The sequence below is a fragment of the Elephas maximus genome, chromosome 2 (assembly GCF_024166365.1).
Source record: "Elephas maximus indicus isolate mEleMax1 chromosome 2, mEleMax1 primary haplotype, whole genome shotgun sequence".
In the NCBI taxonomy this organism is placed as follows: domain Eukaryota; kingdom Metazoa; phylum Chordata; class Mammalia; order Proboscidea; family Elephantidae; genus Elephas; species Elephas maximus.
Window position 1 is genome coordinate 39,030,808 of NC_064820.1, and position 22,617 is coordinate 39,053,424.

The 22,617-nt window shown below is 39.7% G+C and overlaps 1 protein-coding gene across 1 annotated transcript in view; it reads right to left on the reverse strand.

Annotated features, from left to right (window-relative positions):
• ADAMTS12 (ADAM metallopeptidase with thrombospondin type 1 motif 12) overlaps positions 1–22,617 on the reverse strand; it is a 449,533-nt gene that overhangs the window by 239,479 nt on the left and 187,437 nt on the right. The window contains exon 3 of the mRNA XM_049861860.1: positions 18,183–18,327. Coding sequence (XP_049717817.1) covers positions 18,183–18,327 — 145 coding nt within the window. The remainder of the gene's footprint in view (positions 1–18,182; positions 18,328–22,617) is intronic.

Here is a 22,617-nt window from a genome sequence, read left to right on the forward strand (position 1 = left end):
CAGCCTATACACACATAGAGACACACACTGAAAACACACAGAGAGACACACACAATACAAGGATACCCAAGAAGACACACACAACGCATATACACAGCACATACACGCAATATACACACATGCACACAATACATACGCATGCACACATAACATATATACACCCATATACACACATAAAGACACATTCAGAAACATACAATATATACACACAAATACAACACATACACACACTTGTACTCACATAGAGATGCATACATACAATACACATATACACACAACACAACACACACGGAGACACCCACAAAGACATACACGCATACACCTCACACACACCACTCGGGCTGAGTTTATTTAAAGCATGAGTTCCTGTACTTAGAACAGCCTCCCCGTACTCAGTGCTATTCAAATATATGTGACGTCTTTAAACACCACATTTCAAAAGAAACTGTGTGTGTGTGTGTGTGTGCTTATGAATCTGACTCCAGGATATGGAACCATGCCCCGGATAAGCAGGCCCTCTAATTTGCTACAACATCATACTCTCATCTCTTCTTCCCTCCCAGATATTAGGGATTTTGGGTCTAGACTAAGTGTCAGGATTGCCCCTTCCTCCCTTTCATACTCCAACTGTGATGAACAACCCAGACACCTTCACTAATTCCTAACTAATTCTGCTGTCTCAGCTTCCTAACTGCCAGTCCTGGCTGGCCCTTTTGGGTCAGGGGTAGGGTGAAGGGTGCAGTGGTCTGTGCTCCTACTTTTCAGGTATGGTTGTCTGGGATGGAGCAAGGGTCAAGAACGGATTACCCAATAAACAAGTTACGCATTGGTTTAATTGTGTTTACCGACTAATTTACACAGTTAAGCCCATGTGTACCTTGTTTGCTGTAAGCCACTTCATACCATCCTTATGGGTTAAGCCACCATTGGCAAGAGTGTCAAGGAGGCAGAAGGTCTAGGAGAAGCAAACACCCTGGGAGCCAGACTCTGAGGTTACTGGAGAGAAGGGTCTGGGAGCTTTGCCTTTTAAATGTGAGAAGCCACTATTTACAAAACCCACTTCACAGGTTTTAAACCACACTTAGTATGAATACAGAATGTCAGCAATGCTTTGTTTCTAGATACTGCAGAATAAAATAGAAATGACTAATAACGTATGAGAGTTAAAAGAATCCACAAAGACCTTCCAACCCCTTTGTCTTACTGATGATGAAACGGAGGCTGGGAGTTTATATAACTTGCCCAATGACAGAGTAGTCACTAGAACAGAGTTCTCCTGGTTCTGGCTCTCTCTAAACTCTACTATGAAAATAGAAGAATTTAAAACTTGTTTGTCTATATATAAAAAACAAAAAGCCATTGCCATTGAGTCAATTCCAACTTACAGTGACAGCGACCCTATAGGACAGAGTAGAACTGCCCCATAGAGTTTCTAAGGAGTGCCTGGTGGATTCAAACTGCCAAACTTTTGGTTAGCAGCCGTAGCTCTTAACCATTATGTCACCAGGGTTTCCAGTATAAGCAAGGCTAAAAATAATGATTAATAATAATTGCTTTCCATCTATGGCTAATTATACAGGAACTCCCAGGCAAAACATTGATATGCATCAGATACATATTTTTTGCCAGCAACAGCAACTGTAAGCCCAGAGCTGGCTATATAATTTGCAAAGCCCAGTGCAAAATAAAAATGGGGTGCCCTGGCCAGGGGCAAGGAAGTCAGTCTTTCCTTTCCATGGGCCTGCTACCCTAACCCACTACAGATGGGCAACCCCCAAGGGTCTTCAAACACTGGGATGCATTTGGTACCTGGGTCGGGGGTAGGTTGGTGGAGATCCCCCTTTGTATTTCATGCCAAACATCAGCTTGGACGAGGGACAACTGCTGCCAAGTACCACCCCAAAACGCTGTGGAATGCACACCCCATCTTGACCCTCTCCATGCCCACTGTGGGTAGGGGATGACAGTGGAACATGGGTTTCCCCAACAGATGCAACTCAGTCACCACTTGCTAGATGGTGGCAGGAGCTGTGTGGCAGGAACCAGGGTACAAAGCGACTGGTGAGACAGTGGCTGAAAATCTTGCACCAGGAGGCTGGGAGAAAACAAGAGGTAGAACCGTGGCTAAGCTGAGGTTCCAAACCCGTAAGACTTCACTTACTTAACAAATGTTCAAAGGTAAAATTATTAAGAATATCAAGACTGCAACTGAAGAGCATTAGCTTCAAGCACAGGGCCCTTCTGATGCAAGGGCCTTCTGAGTGTAAGGACTGCATTCCAGTGAAGATGGGCCTGACGAAACCTTATTGATGTATTTGCAATCTTCCATTGCTTACACAGCATAACTGACTGCTCAGTGCTTGAAAGAAATAGAGGAACACTGCACAGCCAGGCTTACCGACGGATGTTGTTGCTGTTAGGTGCTGTCGAGCTGTTTATGACTCACAGCAACCCTATGTACAACAGAACACCATCCACAAATCACTGCTATGATCAAGCCCATCGTTGCAGCCACTGTGTCAATCCGTCTCATTGAGGGCCTTTCTCTCTTTCACTGACCCTCAGCATTACCAAATATGATGTCCTTCTCTAGGGACTGGTTCCTCTTGATAACATGTCCAAAATATGTGAGACATTCTTGTCATCTTCTCGTCTAAGAAGCATTTTGGCTGTACTTCTTCCATGATTTCTTGACTGTTGTTTCCGCAGGCATTGATTGTGGATCCAATTAAAATAAATCCTTGACAACTTCCATATTTTTTCTGTTTATCATGATGTTTATCATACTGGTCCAGTTGTGAGGATTGCTGTTCTCTTTATGTTGAGGTGTAATCCATACTGAAGGCTGTACCGTAGTCTTTGATCTTCATCAGTAAGTGTTTCAAGTCCTCTTCACTTTCAGCAAGCAAGGCTGTGTCATCTGTATATCACGAGTTGTTAAAAAGTCTTCCTCCAGTCTTAACACTGGATTCTTCTTCATACAGTCCAACTTCTCTAACTATTTGCTCAGCGTAAAGATTAAATAAGCATGGTGAAAAGGCACACACCTTTCCTGATTTTAAACCATGCAGTATCCCCTTGTTCTCTTCAAATAGACCTCTTGGTCTATATACAGGTTCTGCATGGGTACAATTAAGTGTTCTAGAATTCTTATTCTTTGCAATGTTATCCATACTTTGCTATCATCCACACAGTCAAATGCTTTGCATAGTCAATGAAACAGAAGTAAATATCTTTCAAGGAGCACTGATGGCACAGTGCTTAAAGTGATGGACTGCTAACTGAAAGATCAGCAGTTCAAAGCCACCAGCTGCTTCTCAGGAGAAAGATATGGCAGTCTGCTTCCGTAGAGATTTACAGCCTTGAAAACTCTATGGGATCTTTATGAGTCAGAATCAACTCAACAGCAGTGGGTTTGGTTTGTTGGTAAACATCTTTCTGGTATTCTGTGCTTTCAGCCAGAATCCATCTGACATCAGCAATGATATCCCTGGTTCTGTGTCCTCTTCTGAATCTGGCTTGAATTTCTGGCAGTTCCCTGTCAATGTACTGCTACAACCATTTTTGAATTATCTTCACCAAATTTTACTTATGCCTGTGATATTAGTGATATTGTTTGATAATTTCTGCATTCTGTTGGATCATCTTTCTTTGGAAGGGGCACAAATGTGGATTTCTTCCAGTCAGTTGGCCAGGTAGCTGTCTTCGAAATTTCTTGGCATGGGTGACTGAGCACCTCTAGTGCTACATCCATTGGCTGGAACATCTCCATTGGTATTATGTCATTTCCTTAAGCCTTGTTTTTTGCCAGTGCCTTCAGTGCAGCTTGCACTTCCTCCTTCAATACCATTAGTTCTTGACCATATGTTACCTCCTGGAATGGTTAATGTTGACCAATTCTTTTTGGTACAGTGACTCTGTGTATTCCTTCCATCTTCTTTTGATGCTTCCTGCATCATTCAATACTTTGTCCACAGAATTCTTCAAAATTGCAAATTGAGGCTAGAATTTTTTCTTCAGTTCTTTCAGCTTGAGAAATGCCAACCATGTTCTTCCCCTTTGGTTCTCTAACTCCAGATCTTTGCACATTTCATTACAACGCTTTATCTTGTCTTGTGCCACCCTTTGAAACCTTCTGTTCAGCTCTTTTGCTTCAACATTTCTTCCATTCACTGTAGCTACTCTATGTTCAACAGCAAGTTTCAGTGTCTCTTTTGATTCCTATTTTAGTGTTTTCTTTCTTTCCTATCTTTTTACTGACCTTTTCCTTTCTTCATGTATGACGTCCTTGATGTGATGTCCTCCCATAACTTGTCTGGTCTTGGGTCATTAGCGTTCAATGGATCAAATCTATTCTTGAGATGGTCTCTAAATTCAGATAGGATATTCTCAAGGTTATACTTTGACACTTGTGGACTTATTTTAATATTTTTTTCAGCTTCAAGTTGAAACTGCATATGAGTTCCCCAGTTGGCCCCTAGCCTTGTTCTGACTGATGATATTGAGCTTCTCCATCATCTCTTTCCACAGATGTAGTCAATTTGATTCCTGTGTATGGCATCCAAAAGATACAATTTCTCAAATGCTGAATATTGTCTAGAAGTAATTACAGGAAAATGAAGTCCTTGCAAACAGTGAGCAGGCTAGGCTGCTAGCCAAAATGTTGGAAGTTCAAGTCCCCAAAAGCACCTCAGAAGAAAGGCCTGATAATCTATCTCCAAAAAATCAGTCATTGAAAACCATATGGAACACACTTCCACTGTGACACACATGGGGTTGTCATGAGTCTGGGTTTAAAAATCAGTACCCAATTGTATTGTTTACCTCAGGGAGAACTTCCTGACTAGATTAAGCTCCTCTGCTGCACATTCTTGTAGCATTTGTCATGATGTTCATATAAACTATTTTATACTTTTTAAGTTCTTCCCCCACTAGATTGTAAGCCCATGAGGGCAGAGTACCACTTACAGGTTTAGAGCTGTTTCCTTTAGTATCAGATGCCTGTAGAAAGCACTAAATTAATATATTTTGACAGAAAGTCAATCAATGACACACAAACCAATGTGAATAAATTTCTAAAACTTTCCATTCTTGGGCTTATTGGCCCAGAAAACTCCCTAGGGATCCATCTGTCTGCCTTCAGAGGGGAGGATTTGGAGCTTAAAGTGCACTGATAACCTACTCATTTTCTTTTTTTTTCAAATGAACTTCCTTCCCCATGAAGAAACAATTTTATGGTTATTGTTGAGAATTCCTGCTGCTGTACATAAATGACTTTGTGGATTGGGAATGTTTGTTTTGGCAAATATTGGCATTAATCAAGCTGTGGGACAAATGCATACTTAAAATTAATTGCTGCCAAAAAAAAAAAAAAAACACTTCTGCCTTGCCTTGGTGACTCAGAATATTCTTAGAATGCTTAGACCTCTGACTCTGGTAAGACCAGTGTCTACACACACCTATAGGACACCACTGAAAACACATATCATTTACTCACCCAATGAAGCAACAAATAATTACCAAAAAATTAGTATCATTAGACATTGTGCTCTGTACTCAGGTTACAAAGATGAGTCTACTGGTGGAAATAGAACACAAATTCAATAGGATAATCATTAATAAAGCTATGATTCATTCATTTATATACTCATTCATTCATTTCACAACTGTTTACTAAGTGCTTACTATGGCAGGCCCTGGACAAAAGGGACATAGCAGAGAAGAGAAGCAATAAAGTATCTGCCCACACTGAGCTTACATTCTACCTGGGAAAGACAGACAATAAACCGATTTTAAAAATAGATAAAATAATATCAGGTGGTGACAGGTGTGCTGTGAAAACAATAAAGCCGGGTACCACTGCCACCACCACCAGTTGCCATCAAGCTAATGCTGACTTATGGCAACTCCATGTGTATTAGAGTAGACTGTGCTCCAGAGTAGGGCAGGGTTTCCAATGACTAATTTTTCACCATGCTTTTCGTCCAAGACAGCTCTGGGTGGATTTAAACCTCCAACCTTTCATTTAGCAGCTAAGCGCATTAAACATTTACACCCTTCAGAGATTCCTAACTAACACTAATGACACAGTGGTTAAGCATTTGGCTGCTAACCAAAAGGTCAGCAATTTGAATCCACCAGCCGCTCCCTGGAAACCCTGTGGGGCAGTTCTACTCTGTCCTATAGGGTTACTGTGAGTCGGAATTGACTTGATGGCAATGGGTTTGGTTTTTGGTTGGTTGGTTTACATTACTATAATAGTTAATATTTACTAACATTTAATACTTTCTTGTGCAAATCATTTTAAAGACAACACAAAAATTTTTAAATACACAGATAAGAAATCCACATGAGCCTTTAATTTTTGGCAATATGGTGGGCTAGATCTTCTAAAAAGCCCTCCGAATAGTAAGCTCCTAAGAATGCTAAAGCATTTAAATAAAAGAAAGAAAGAAAGAAAGGAAATTCCCAGAGGCCAAAAATAGAGAAAAGAAAAATAAAAAGCAAGAAAACTAGAATCCAGAGAGAAAAGCAAGAGGTGGGGTGGAGTGTGATAATCTTTGATTTGTTAATTTGGCTAGGCTGTAAAATTAGTGCCTGGTTATTCAATTAAACACTAGTGTTGCTTTGAAGGTGTTTCATAGATGTGATTAAACTCTATAATCAGATGACTTTAAGTAAAGAAGATTATTCTCCATAATCTGTGTGGACCTGATTCAATCACTAGAAAGGCTTTAAGAGCAAAGCTGAGGCTTGCTTGAAGAAGAACAAATTCCACCTGTAGATAAAAGATTCAGCCTATGCCCAAGAATTCTAGCCTCCCATTCTGTCAGTCTGCCCTACAGATCTCAGACTTGTCTACCCAGCCCTCACAATTGCATAAGCCAATTCCTTGCAATAAGCTTCTTAGAACATATCTCCTACTAGTTCTGCTTCTCTGGTTGTGCCTTGACTGATACATGGAGTTAGCAACTGATCGGGGCACCTGCTGCTCCCTACTTTTGCTCTTGACACAGGAGGCAAGTTTAGAGTTCACATAGGTGGGAAGTCAGATCAGCGACTAGATGAAAAAGTAAACCAGGAAAACAGCGAACAAACCTAAATTTGACTGCCTGGGTCTTGACTCTGGATATAAGGGAGAAAACTATTTATTGACAATCTACAGTTGCAACCCAAATTCACAACAGAATATATGGAACTTTAACATGAACCACAGTGAGATACTACTTTACACCCACCAGACTGGCAAAATTTAAATGTGAGAATGCCAAGTGTTAGGCAGGATGTGGAACAATGGGAGCTCTCATTCACTCAGCTTGAACATTAACTTTGGAAAACAATTTTGCATTACCTGATAAAGTCACAGATATATATCCTGTGGGTTATTGATTTCAATATTGTTGTTAGGTGCTGTCGAGTTGGTTCCAACTCATAGTGACCCTATATACAACAGGATGTCAGTTTGTCGTACTCTGGTGGCTTACTTGTTGTGATGCTGGAAGCTTTGCCAGCAGTATTTCAAATGCCAGCAGGGTCATCCACGGTGGACAGGTTTCAGTGGCACTTCCAGACTAAGACAGACTAGGAAGAAGGATCTGGCAATCCACTTCTGAAAAAATTGTTCAGTGAAAACCTTACAGACAGCAGCAGAACCTTGATTTCACTACTAGGTATATATCCTAGAAAACTTTTTGAGCCTGCATACTAGGAAACATGTACAAGAATGGTCTTTGCATCATTATGTACAATAGCTCCAATCTGGAAGCAGTTCAGATCCACTCACAGGAGACCGGATCAAGTGTGGAGGGTTCACACAAGAGTATCTAAATTAAAACAAACTTGTTGCCATTGAATCGATTGTGACTGAGAGCAATCCTGTAGGACAGAGTAGAACTGCCCCATAGGATTTTCAAGGCTGTGGGTTTGAACCACCAATCTTTTGGTGAGCAGCCAAGCACGTAACTGCTGTGCCACCAGGGCTCCTCTAAAGGAGTATCTACAGAAGAGAGAATGAATGAACTATAGCTACATGTCCCAGCATGGGTGAACTTCCCACAAATAATGTGGAGTAATTTGTTTAAAAAAAATTTTTTTTCTTTTTTTTAAACAAATATCCCAATACATGTATTAAGACTCTTCTTGGCCTTATCAGATAAAGATAAAGCCAGGACCAGATCCCTACCTATCTGTGTCCTCTATCCAGGCTGTCAACTCTTTGGACCAAGAATTATGTCCTATTCACAATTGTACCCCCAGAGCCTAGGAGAGCACCTGACACAAAGAAGGTACCCAATAGGTATTTGTTGAATCAATGAATACATTTATGAACACAAGAATGCATGCCAGGAATCAGACGCTGTGCTCCTAGCCTGGAGTCATGATGCCTGAAACCCCAAACTCATCTGCCTGGATCAGTCTGTGCCACAGATGACCCCTCTGCTGTTGTCATCTCACCTATCTGACTAATATTAACCTCCCCAACCCCAACTTCCTGGAACTATAGTTCTAGACACTTCCATCTTACAACAATTCAAGCACCAGTGTGAACACACATCTTTCCAAAAAGCCTAAGAGAAAGGAGTGTGTCATTGTCAATAAAATGTGGTTTTGGAATTTGCTCTCAATTTGATTCAGGCAAGTTGTATTTTTCTACCACTTACCATGAACTCTAGAAAGTTGATTGTAGAAAAAACAAGAACATTGTAAGGGCTCAACAAACATAAGGCTCATAACGGCAAATAAAACAAGCATACAGATTAAGAAAATTTAGTTAAAATTGATCAAACCAAAACAAAATACTATCGCATTAAAACTCAGAGTAAAAGAACTTAATTGCACTGAGCCATATTGATAAGGGCCTTATCGTGAAATGCCAGAACAACTTTCCATGTGGAAAACAAAAATAAGCGAAGGAATAAATTTTAGGGGAAAGTTTGTTGTTGTTGTTGTTGTTGTTGTTAGGTGCCATCGAGGTGGTTCTGACTCATACCAACCCTGTGTACAACAGAAAGAAACACTGCCTGGTCCTGCCCCATCCTCACCATCTTTGCTATGTTCGAGCTCATTGTGGCAGCTACTGTGTCAATCCACCTCATTTAGTGTCTTCCTCTTTTTCACTGACCCTCTAGCTTATCAAGCATGGTGTACTTCTCCAGGGGCTTGACCCTCCTAATAAAATATCCGAAGTACTAAAGACAAAGTCTCATCATCCTCACTCCCAAAGAGCACTCTGGCTGTACTCCCAAGACAGACTTGTTCATTCTTCTGGCAGTGCACAGTATATTCAATATTCTTCACCAACACGATAATTCAAAGGCATCCGTTCTTCTTCAGTCTTCCTTACTCACAGTTCAGCTTTCACATGCATATGAGGTGATTCAAAGTATTATGGGTCGGGTCAGACACACCTTAGTCCTCAAAATGCCATCTTTGCTTTTCAACACTTTAAAGAGGTCTTTTGCATCAGATGTGCCCAATGCAATACGTCTGCTGCTTCCATGGGTATTGATTGTGAATCCAAGTAAAATGAAATCCTTGACAACTTCAATAATTTCTACGTTTATCATGATGTTGCTTATTGGTCCAGTTGTGAGAATTTTTGTTTTATGTTGAAGTGCAATCCCTACTGAGGGCTGTAGTCTTTGGTCTTCATCAGTAAGTGCTTCAGGTCCTCTTCACTTTCAGCAAGCAAAGTGGTGCCATCTGCATACCACAGGTTGTTAATGTGCCTTCAACCAGTCCTGATGCCATGTTCTTTTTCATATAGTCCAGATTCTCAGATTATATGCTCAGTATACAGAGTGGATAAGTATGATAAAAGCATACAACCCATGCACACCTTTCCTGATTTTAAACCACGAAGTATTCCCTTTTTCTATTGGAACAATTGCCTCCTGGGCAATGTATAGGCTCCACATGAGCACAGTTAAGTGTTCTGTAACTCCCATTCTTCACAATTATATCCATAATTTGTTATTTCCACACACTCAAATGTATTTGCATAGTCAATAATACATAAGTAAACACCTTTCTGGTTTTCTCTGCTTTCAGCCAAGATCCATCTGACATTACTGATGAAATCCCTCATTCCGTGTCCTCTTCTGAATCTGGCTTGTATTTCTGGCCGTTCTCTGTCGATATACTGTTGCAACCATTTTTGAATGATCTTCAGCAAAATTTTACTTGCGTGTGATATTAATGATACTGTTTGATAATTTTTGCATTCTGTTGGGTCATCTTTCTTTGGAAGGATCACCTTTTTTTCTTTACCTGTCTTCCAAATTTCTTGGCATAGACGGGTGAGCACCTCCAGCAATGCATCCATTTGTTGAAATATCTTAACTGGTATTGTCATTTCCTGGAGTCTTGTTTTTCACCAATGTCTTCAGTGCAGCTTGGACTTCTTCCTTCAATATCATCCCTTCCTTCTACTTCATGAAATGGTTGAACATCACGCAATTCTTTTTGGTACAGTGATTCTGTGTATTCCTTCCATCTTCTTTAGATGCTTCTTTTATTATTCAATATTTTGCCCATAGAATCCTTCAGAATTGCAGCTCAAGGCTTGAATTTTTTCCTCACTTCTTTCAGCTTGAGAAATGCCTAGCATGTTCTTCGCTTTTGATATTCTATATTCAGGTCTTTGTCAGTTCGTTATAATACTTCGGCTTCTCAAGTCTCACTTTGAAACGTTCTGTTCAGTTTTCATCATTTCTTCCTTTCACTTTAGCTACTCTACATTCAAGGGCAACTTTCAGACTCCCTCTGACATCTGTATTGGTCTTTTTTTTTTCTTTCTTTCTTCTCTTTTTAATGACCTTTAGCTTTCTTCATGTATGATGCTACCCCACAATTAGTCTGGTCTTCAGTTATTAGCATTCAGTGCATCAAATCTATTCTTGAGATGGTCTCTAAATTCAGGTGGGATGTACTCAAAGCCGTATTTTGGTTTTCCTGGACTTGGTTTAATTTTCTTCAGCTTCAACTTGAACTTGCATATAAGCAATTGCTGGTCTGTTCCGCAGTCGGCCCCTGGCCTTGTTATAACTGATGATATTGTGCTTTTCCATTGTCTCTTTATACAGATGTAGTCAATTTGATTCCTGTGTTTTCTATCCATTAAGGTCCACTTGTACAGTGCCATTTATATTGCTGAAAAAAGATATTTGCAATGAATAAGTGGTTGACCTTTCAAAATTTTTTCATGTGATCTCTGACATTGTTTCTATAACCAAGGCCACATTTTCCAACTACAGATCCTTCTTCTTTGTTTCCAATGTTTGCATCCCAATCATCAATGCATCTTGATTGCATGCTGGATCAATTTCAGGCTGCAGAAGTAGGTAAAAAATTTCAATTTCTTCATCTTTGGCATTAGTGGTTGGTGCATAATTTGAATAATAGCCATACTAACTGGTCTTCCTTACAGGTGTATGGATATTATAACACTAACAGGGTTGTACTTCAGGATAGTTCTTGAAAAGTTCTTTTTGACTATGAATGTGAGGCCATTCCTTTTCAAATTGTCATTCCCAGCATAGTAGACCATATGATTATCTGTTTCAAAATGGCCAGTACCAGTACATTTCAGCTCAGTAATGCCTAGGATATTGATCATTATGAGTTCCATTTCATTTTTGATGACTTCCAATTTTCCTGGGTTCATATTGTGTACATTCCATGTTCCGATTATTAATGGATGTTTTCAGTCATGCCACATCAGCAAATGAAGGCCATGGAAGTGTTACTCCAACCACATCATTAAGGTCAACTCTATTTTGAGGCAGCAACTCTTTCCCAGTCATATTTTGAGTGCCTTCCAACAGGAGGGGCTCATCTTCCGGCAGTATTTCAGACAATGTTCAGTTGCTATTCACGAGGTTTTCACTGGCCAATTTCTTCCTGGCAAGGTCTTCTTAGTCTATCTTAGTCTGAAACTCCATTGAAACCCATCTATCATAGTTGACCCTGCTGTTACTTGAAATATTGGTGGCATAGCTTTTAGTATCACATCAACACACAAGCCACCACCTTATGACAAATTGACAGATGCATGGGGTTAGGGGAAAGTCAGTGATACATCTTCTCTCCTGAAGCACTAGTGTATTTTTTAAGTACATTTTTTTTTTCCCCTAATACCAAGGATGTTCTAGCCTTGAGCATTACAAAGACAGAATGTTTTACACATGACAAACGTGATCCTTTTTGATATAATCACAGTAATTCACTGTCTCAGCATCAACTGACCTAAGCATGAAGTGTACTTTACTGTTGGCTAATGACACCAAAACTGTCAGTTAATCCTATAATCTTTACAGGGTAGTGTGGCATAAAAGTACTGCAATTACTGTGTTCAGAAAAACCAAGTACATTTCAACATACTGAGATTTAAATTCCAAATGTCATGTACAGTTTAAGAACATTAGCAGGCACACTATTCTTGAATCTCTAGATATCATTTAATCATTGGTTCAAGCTTATTGTCTTTGGAATCAGATGGTCACAAATAACTGATACTTGCTCAATATCTAGAAAATGTGCCTTTCTTTTTTCTTTCTCTCAAGGCTGCACAGAGATGCATGTACTCTAATTTCATCTTCTTGGTTTTTAATTACCTTTTGTCAGTGTCTTAGTCATCTTGTGCTGCTATAACAGAAATACTGTAAGTGGATGGCTTTAACAAAGAGAAATTTATTTTCTCACAGTCTAGTAGGCTAGAAGTACAAATTGAGGGTGTCAGCTCCAGGGGAAGACTTTCTCTGTTGGCTCTGGAGGAAGGTTCTTGTCATCAATCTTCCCCTGGACTAGAAGCTTCTCTGAACAGGAACCCCAGGTCTAAAGGGGCTCTGCTTCCGGTGCTGTTTTCTTGGTGGTATGAGGTCCCCATGTCTCTCTGCTTGCTTCTCTCTTTTATATCTCAAAAGAGATTGGCTTAAGACATTATCCAATCTTATAGACCTCATCAATATAACTGCTACTAATCCATCTCATGGAAAAGCTCAGTATCATCAGTCAGAGCAAGGCCAGGAGCCAACTGTGGATCAGACCATCAATTACTTATATGCAAGTTCAGTTGAAACTGAGGAAAATTAGAACAAGTCCACAAGAGCCAAAGTATGACCTTGAGTATATCCCACCTGAATTTAGAGACCATCTCAAGAATAGACTTGACACGTTGAACACTAATGACCAAAGACCAGATGAGCTGTGGAATTACTTCAAGGATATTATACATGAAGAAAGAAAGAGGTCATTAAAAAGACAGGAAAGAAATAAAAGACCTAAACGGATGTCAGAAGAGGCTCAGAAACTGGCTCTTGAACATCGAGTAGCTAAAGCAAAAGGAAGAAATGATGAAGTAAAAGAGCTGAACAGAAGATTTCAAAGGACAGCTCGAGAAAACAAAGTAAAGTATTATGATGACATGTGCAAAGACCTGGAGATAAAAAACCAAAAGGGAAAAATACACTCAGGATTTCTGAAGCTGAAAGAACTGGAGAAAAAAATTCAAGCCTCAAGTTGCAATACTGAAGGATTCTATGGTGAAAACATTAAATGATGCAGGAAGTATCCCAAAAAGATGGAAGGAATACACAGAGCCACTATACCAAAAAGAATTGGTTGATGTTCAACTATTTCGGGAAGTAACATATGATCAGGAACCAATGGTACTAAAGGAAGAATTCCAAGCTACAGTAGGCACTGGCAAAAAAACAGGCTCCAGGAATTGATGGAATACCAATTGAGATGTTTCAGCAAATGGATGCAGCGTGGGAAGCACTCACTCATCTCTGCCAAGAAATCTGGAAGACAGCTACCTAGCCTGCTGACTGGAAGAGATCCAACCAAATCTGGAGATATTGAACAATGTCATTAATACCACATGCAAGCAAAATTCTGCTGAAAATCATTCAAACGTGGCTGCAGCAGTGTATCAACAGGGAACTTTCAGAAATTCAAGCCAGATTCAAAAGAGGACATGGAACCAGGGATATCATTGCTGATGTCAGATGGACCCTGGGTGAAAGTAGAGAATACCAGGAAGATGTTTGCGTATGTTTTATTGACTACACTAAGGCATTCCACTGTGTAGATCATAACAAATTATGGATAACACTGTAGAGAATGGGAATTGCAGAACACTTAATTGTGTTCATGGGGGCTCTGTAAATGGTTCAAGAGGCAGTCATTCAAATAGAACAAGGGGATACTGCACACTGGTTTAAAGTCAGGAAAGGTGTGTGTTAGGGTTGTATCGTTTCACCATACTTATTCAATCTGTACGCTGAGCAAATAATCCGAGAAGCTGGACTATAGGAAGAACACAGCATCAGGATTGGAGGAAGACTCATTAACAGCCTTCATTATGCATATGACACAACCTTCTTGCTGAAAGTGAAGAGGACTTGAAACGTTTACTGATGAAGATCAAAGACCACAACCTTCAGTATGGATTATACCTCAACATAAAGGGAACAAAATCCTCACACCTGGATCAATAAGCAATATCATGATAAACAGAGAAAAGATTGATGTTGTCAAGGACTTCACTTTACTTGGATCCACAATCAACAGCCATGGATGCAGCAGTCAAGAAATCAAAAGATGCATTGCATTGGGCAAATCAGCTGCAAAAGATCTCTTTAAAATGTTGAAAAGCAAAGATGTCACCTTGAGGACTAAGGTGTGCCCAACTGAAGCCATGGTGTTTTCAATCACCTCATATGCATGTGAAAGCTGGACAACGAACAAGGAAGATGGAAGAAGAACTGACACCTTTGAATTGTGGTGTTGGCAAAGAATACTGAATATACCATGGACTGCCAAAAGAACAAACAAATCGGTCTTGGAAGAAGTACAACCAGAATGCTCCTTAGAAGCAAAGATGGCAAGACTACGTCTCACATACTTTGGACATGTTATCAGGAGGGATCAGTCCCTGGAAAACAATATCACTCTTAGTAAAGTAGAGGGTCAAGGGTCAGTGAAAAGAGGAAAACCCTGGGTGAGGTGGATTGACACAGTGGCTCCAACAATGGGCTCAAGCATAGCAACAATTGTAAGGATGGTGCAGGACGGGGCAGTGTTTTGTTCTGTTGTGCATAGGGTCACCATGAGTCAGAATCAACTCGACATTACCTTACAACGCACAGGGAAATCACATCAGATGATAAAATGGTAGACAATAATACGATACCGGGAATCATGACCTAGCCAAGTTGACAGATATTTTTGGGGGGACAAAATTCAATCTATGACAGTCAGCTTCATTTCAATGATTACTGAATTCCTCCTTTCCACCTAATACTCTGCTACATACTAATTGGAGGGTGGGGTCTCTACTCTAAGGGAGCTTGTGAGAATGATTGATGAAACAAGATTTATCAACCAAGAAAATCTTAAAGAATAAGGATGGGGCAGCAAGTTTCTGAGTCTCTTCTGACATCCATTTAGGTCTTTTATTTCTTTCCTATCTTTTTAATGACCTCTAGCTTTCTTCATGTATGATGTCCTTGATGTAATTCCACAGCTCATCTGGTCTTTGGTCATTAGTGTTCAACGTGTCAAGTCTATTCTTGAGATGGCCTCTAAATTCAGGTGGGATATACTCAAGGTCATACTTTGGCCCTTGCGGGCTTGTTCTAATTTTCCTCAGTTTCAACTGAACTTGCATATAAGTAACTGAGAAAGCCTGAGGTATGACAGAACTTTGATTTGTGAGCTGGGCCATGTTCTGGCACCAACTAGGTTTATGCTTTCGAGAATTTACTCCTTTCTCTGAGTCACAGCTGCTTCATTGGTGAAAAACGGAGGCTGCATTAGGCACTTTCAAAAGTCCTTCCAGGAGAGATGTTCAATTGTGGCATTTTGAGGTTCTAAGCAAACATAGGAGAGTATCTTCTAGAAGATGTATGTGGAGAAATTGGCAATGCAAAGGCTGTTCTAGAGTGAGATCATCAGAGGTTTCATGGGTATGTTGAGACTTAAGATTGGCCTGTTAGTACAATAATGCAATAATCTGACAAGCATTATAACTGTGGTGTTGTGTGTGACCTAACAGGGGAAATGACATTTGTAAATCTCACACTTCTCCTCCCCATTCCTTGTGCCTTCATGACTGAACACTTGCTATTTTCAGTTCAGTTTTAACCAGCTCTACCTCTACGAGGGAGTTATAAGGGAAAGAAGGCGTTCAAGGTGGGTAGGAGAACAATATCTCATTTTACAGAGCACTTGCTCCAGATAACTACTGGAACAATTATTGAGCCAAAATCACTCACTGCCCTAGTGACCCTCTCTGTTGTATTGAGTACCTAATGATCTCAAAGGTATCTAATTACCCACACAAAGTTTTCTCCATCACCAAAAGTGTAATGGAAATTAGGCAATTTATCCAGGTGATTGGATCAGTGACAAATGGAAAAATGCTAAAAACTCACACTGAGACTAAGTTATTTGTAGTGCATCCATATTGATCAAATCAGCTGGATGACTATGTCTCTTCCCTTCTCTTGGTACTCTCTAGAAAGAGGCACACAATAAGTTATCCAATTTACAACCAGAATGATCCTTAGAAGATGGTTAAGATTTCATCTTACATATTTTGGATACATTACCAGGAGGGACCAGTCCCTGGAGAAGGACATCATGCTTGGTAAAGTAGAGGGTCAGGGAAAAAGAGGAAGACTCTCAATGACATGGATTGACACAGTGGCTGCAACAATGGGCTCAAACATAGCAACGATTGTGAGGATGATACAGGAGTGGGCAATGTTTTGTTTCTGTTGTACATAGGGTCATGATGAGTCCAAACCAACTAGATGGCACCTAACAACAATAACAATTTACAACAAAGAGGCAGTAGCTTAATAAAGTTAAGGAATTAAAGCAGCTTTCCATTTTCGTACACTGAAAACATAGACTCAAAAGTTTTCTTATTGCAAAGGTACTCAGCTAAAAGAAACAACCAGGAAGTTGCCATTTAGCTTAGGGCTTGAGCTTGGATGAAGTCTATAGGGAAGTTACCTACCCCCTTGTCACTTCATAGCCTTTCATCTTAAAAAGAATATTTGTTTATATATCTATTTACAATTGTTCTTAAAGTAGGATGAGCTCCATTTGGGACATGAAGTAAATGAGTTTTTTGTTTGTTTTGTTTGCTTGATTTGTTTTGTTGACATTTGCTATTTCAACATTCTCCACATGTACAAGTCAGTGACATTAGTTGTGTAATGGTGATGGTTGCACAACATGATAAACACAATTGATATCCGTTTATTTTCCTTCTTGCAAAGCTCAAGTTTGATTCTTCCAAAACCCTTCTTAGGATTCATTTTCTCTAACTCCTTCTTTATCTATTTTCCCTTCAAGGTCAACGGTTTCCAAATTCTGAAGACACATGAATAATAGTATGAATTCCTTTTGTTAACTGTTCCTTCTAGCATTGTTATTTCTCTGAAGAAAGGAAAAATTATACAATAATTTAGAAAGTGTCCCAATTTACAATGGCCTCTCATGCATAGTCTATTAGCTCCTACACATTAAAGAGAATGTGGAAGTTAAAAGAAAAAAAAAAAATTGGAGACTATTTATCTCTGAAAATTACCTGAAATTGTTTAATATAAGGTAGAGAGGGGCAGTTCAAATCAGGGGGCAGGATACAAACCTCAGAAAACAAAAGACAAAAAACATTTAGCTGAATTCACTGTCTGATAACGTGTTGGTTTTTTTCTTCAGTTTTTCTTCAGGCATCATTATCAAGATCCTCAAACATTTAAATTCTCCTTCCTATATGTGGATATGAAGAATGGGCTTGTATTTTCCACACCGATGTATTATAACACTGCTAATACTGAGCATTATTATGTCTTTTTTGTAAAATACCTTCCTCTAAGGGGTATTCAGAGCAATTTTTTAAAAAGCCGATTCCCAATTAAGAGTATCATATGAGTATCACCAATTAATGTAAAAAGGATGAAAGAGATGCTTTTTCACTTCCCATTAACAATAGGAAGAGACTAGAGTATAAAGGAGTGAAATGACTTATACAAGGCTCTATACTTTCCGGTAACAGAATGGGGAGGAGATGATAAGCCTGAATAAGAACAGGTCATGTTGTAATAAAACAATCAAAAGAACAAAACACACCCCTCAATCCTATGAGGACATTGGTGTCACAGTACCGTTTAATCCGCAAGCTGGCTCCTTTATCTCTGGAGCTCTCTGCATCTTATACATGACGTGTGGGTGATACTGTCCCTCAGCCAGTGGATGATTTTTAACAGGTTCAATGAAAAAGTCTCCATGTGGTAGATGGAAAAATCCAGTCTGAAAATACATTCAAGAAGAAGGTTTATTTGAATCACCTTTTTTACATGCAAAGAAAATTCATAACAAATTTTACAGCACTTTATCAATACATTTATTTAGTAAAGAAATTTATTATCAAAGTGAAAAATTATACAGACCATGATGATTCCCTGAAACTCATAAGGCAAACATTTACATCGTCTGCTTTCTCACCTTGCAGAAGAACTTCTACTACTATGATTTAATGAATTGTCTCTAAGGTTATGGCTATTAAATGTTTTGAGGTCATGTATACTCTGTCCTGTAGGGTCACTAGGAGTCGGAATCGACTCGATGGCACTCGGTTTTTTGGGGGGTTTATCCCTATGAGACTCAAATTTTAAAAGTATACATATATATGCACTCAAAATACAGCACACAATTTTTCAAACTCATGGGTCACCCTAAAATCCATCCCTGTGTTTCCATGAATTTCAAATTTAGAACAATTGCTTTCCAGTCCCCCTATATTGTTGTTGTTAGCTGTTGTCCAGTCAGGCACCTGTGCACAATGGAATAAAATGCTGCCCATTCCAGAGCCATTGCCACAAACAGTTGGGGACAGGACCATTGTAATCCATATGGTTTTCATTGGCTGATTTTCAGAAGTAGATTACCAGGCATGTCTTCCTAGTTTGTCTTAGTCTGGAAGCTCTGCTGAAACCTGTTCAGCATCATAGCAACACGCAAGCCTCCGGTGACAGATGGGTGGTTGTTGCACACAAGGTGCATTGGCAGGAAGCTGAACCCAGGTCTCTGACACACTTCCAAGAATTCTACCACTGAACCACCACTGCCTCCTTTCCCTGTTATAGAGGCACCTATACTTCATACTTCTGTTGTTACCTACATTCCACACTCCACTGACAACTTTTTGGAACATTTACCTACACATGTGTAGCCCAATCACATGTTCCCACCTGGGTAACTTGGAGTGTTTAATGTCATTCTGCTCTCAAGAAGACAAAGAAGCTTAACATTAAGTTCCTGATCTGAGATGGAGTTTCAGAGGTCTACAGTGGAAAACCCTCTCTCAGTTCTCAGGAAAAAGGGGGCACTCTCATTTCACAGATATAGGAATCTATGGTATGTGGGAGAACACTGGTCAATGGGTAACTCCTTTTAAAGGTCAGATCTACATTCTACAACTTTTTTTCCCTTAAAAACATTTCTTACTGCCCATTGAAGATGCTTAGAAAATTTCATTATCTTGTGATCACTTCAGATGGACTTAACTTTCAGGTTGTGAATTCTGCGTCTATAAAACACAAGCCTTGCCCTAGACAATCTACCTGAGGCATTATACTGAGAAATTCAAGAGCTCAGCCTCTAGAATTAGACTGGCCTCAAATTCCAACTCCTCCACTCATTAGCTCTGTGCCCTTGGGCAAATGGCTTGCTAAGCTTGTTTTCTCAGCTAAAAAATGGAGGTCTTCGAAGGTTGCTGTGAAGACTAAATGAGTTAATATATGTAAAGCTCTTTGAACAGGCCTGTCTCATAGTCTTACCTATTATTTGGTTCATTCTAGATCTCTGGTTTTCATAACTAACAACACACAAACTTCAGAAGATAACTGGGATCTTCTAAAAATTAAATACTTATACTCATCAAAAGATTTCACTGAAAGAGTAAAAAGAGAACCTTCAGACTGGGAAAAAAAAAAATTTGGCTATGAAAAATCCAACAAAGGTCTAATCTCTAAAATCTATAGGAAAGTTCAGCACCTCTACAACAAAAAGCCAAATAATCCAATTAAAAAATGGGCAAAGGAAATGAATAGCACTTCACCAAAGAAGACATTCAAGCAGCTAACAGAAACATGAGGAAATGCTTACAATCACTAGCCATTAAAAAAAAACACAAATCAAAACCACAATGAGATACCATCTCACCCCAGGATGGCTGGCATGGCTCAAAAAAACAGAAAATAATAAATGTTGGAGAGGCTGTGGGGGGACTGGAACTCTTAGGCACCTCTGGTGGGAATGCAAAATGATACAACCATTTTGAAAAATGATATGGCACTTCCTTAGAAAGTTAGAAATAGAAATACCATATGGCCCAGCAATCCCATTCCTAAGACTACATCCTGGAGAAATAAGAACCATCACACTAATAGACGTATGCACAGCAATGTTCATTGCAACACTGTTCACAATAGCAAAAAGATGGAAACAACCTAGTTGCCCACCAGCACATGAATGGATAAACAAACTATGGTACATATACACAATGGAGTACTACACAATGATAAAGAACAATGATGAATCTGTGAAGCATCTCATGACATGGATGAATCTGGAGGGCATTATGCTGAGTGAAATAAGTCAATCAAAAATAAGACAAATATTGTATGAGACCACTACTATAAAAACTCATGAAAAGGTTACACACAAAAAGAAGCAATCTTTGATAGTTATGAGGGAGGGGAGCTGTGGGGATGGAAAAACACTAAAACACCAAACAGATAAGTGGTAACTTTGGTGAAGGGTAAGATAGTACACAATACTGGGGAAGCAGCACAACTTGTCCAAGGCAAGGTCATGTAAGTGCCATAGACACATCCAAACTCCCTGGGGGACCAAATTGCTGGGCTGAGGGCTAGTGGGACCATGGTTTCGAGGAACATCTAGCTCAATTGGCATAACATAGTTTATAAAGACAACGTTCTACATTCTACTTTGGTGAGTAGTACCTAGGGTCTTAAAAGCTTGTGAGCATCTGTCTAAGATACTCCACTGGTCTCACCACATCAGGAGCAAGGGAGAATAAAGGAAACTAAAGACACAAGGGAAAGATCAGTCTAAAGGACTAATGGACCACAACTACTATGGCCTCCACCAGACTGAGTCCAGTACAACTGGATGGTGGCTGGCTGCTACTGCCAACTGCTCTGACAGGGAGCAGTAGAGGATCCCAGACAGAGCTGGAGAAAAATATAGAACAAAATTCTAACTCACAAAAAAAGACCAGACTTACTGGCTTGACAAAGACTGAAGAAACCCCAAGAGTATGGCCCCTGGAAACCATTTTAGCTCAGTAATGTAGTCACTCCTTAGGTTCACCCTTCAGCCAAAGACTGGACAGGCCCATAAAACAAAATGAGGCTAAAGGGGCACACCAGCCCAGGGGCAAATGCTAGAAGGCAAGAGGGGATAGGAAAGCTGGTAATAGGGAACTCAAAGTAGAGAAGTGAGAGTGTTGATATGTCATGGGGTTGTTAACCAAGGTCACAAGACAATATGTGTACTGTTTAATGAGAACCTAGTTTGTTCTGTAAACTTTCATCTAAAGTACAGTAATGAAAAAGAAAAGAAATCAAATCTCTGGTTTTATATCATTTTTTTGTATTAGGGTCTCTAGAGCCAAATTAGCAGTTCACTGAACATTAAGTTTTCAAAAATAATCTGGAAGCATCGGGGGCTTAGGGAGTTTGTAAAAGACTTCCAAGTTTAAGTTCCCCTCACTGAGTCTCTGCAATCCAGGGCTGCCCTGCTCTGAAGTCTGAGCTGAGCTTCCCTGTAGTCCAGGAAGCAAGAGCGCTCCACAAAAAAAGGAGCCTGCTCTTTACTGGAAAGCCTCTAAGTTAGATGTCTTTCAAAAATGTTTCCTTCATTGTAGCCAGCAATATAACCAAATCTTAACAGAAATCTCACAATTGGGTTCCTATTTTTATTACTGACCTTAAATCCTGTTTAGTAACAAGGAGGACAGAAAAAAGAGCACTTGACTAAGAGTCAAAAGAGCTGTGTGACCTTGAGTAAGTCCTTTGATCTTTTCAGCCATAATGTCCTCATGTATAAAATGGGGGAAGTGCCTACTACCTCATAGGGCTGTTATCAGAATCAAATGAGAAAAAGCTTCTAAAATTTCCCTGAAAACTGCTTTACAAATGCAGGGTGGTAATGTTTAACTATCAACTCTAATAGCAGTTATATCTGACTTCAAATTTGCTTTTATGCTGACATTTCCTGGGAGACATGCTGTTTCTTCTCAACATCTTTCCCTGAAGTCTCTACAATGAGTTGTCAAAATAACTCCAATAAAGACCCTGTGCGATGCTGCAATTTGATTCCACTTCTACTCTGAGACAGAAACCGGGTGCATAGGGAGAACATAGGCCTATAGCTATTGAAGCTTGTGTCTTCCATGGAAGCAACTCAGAAGTCAAGGACTCTTAGGGAAGGCTGGGCCTGGGGGCCCTTTATGCAACTACTATGAGCCCAGTATTGACATCCTGGAAGAAAAAACAAAAAGGATCTGTTGGA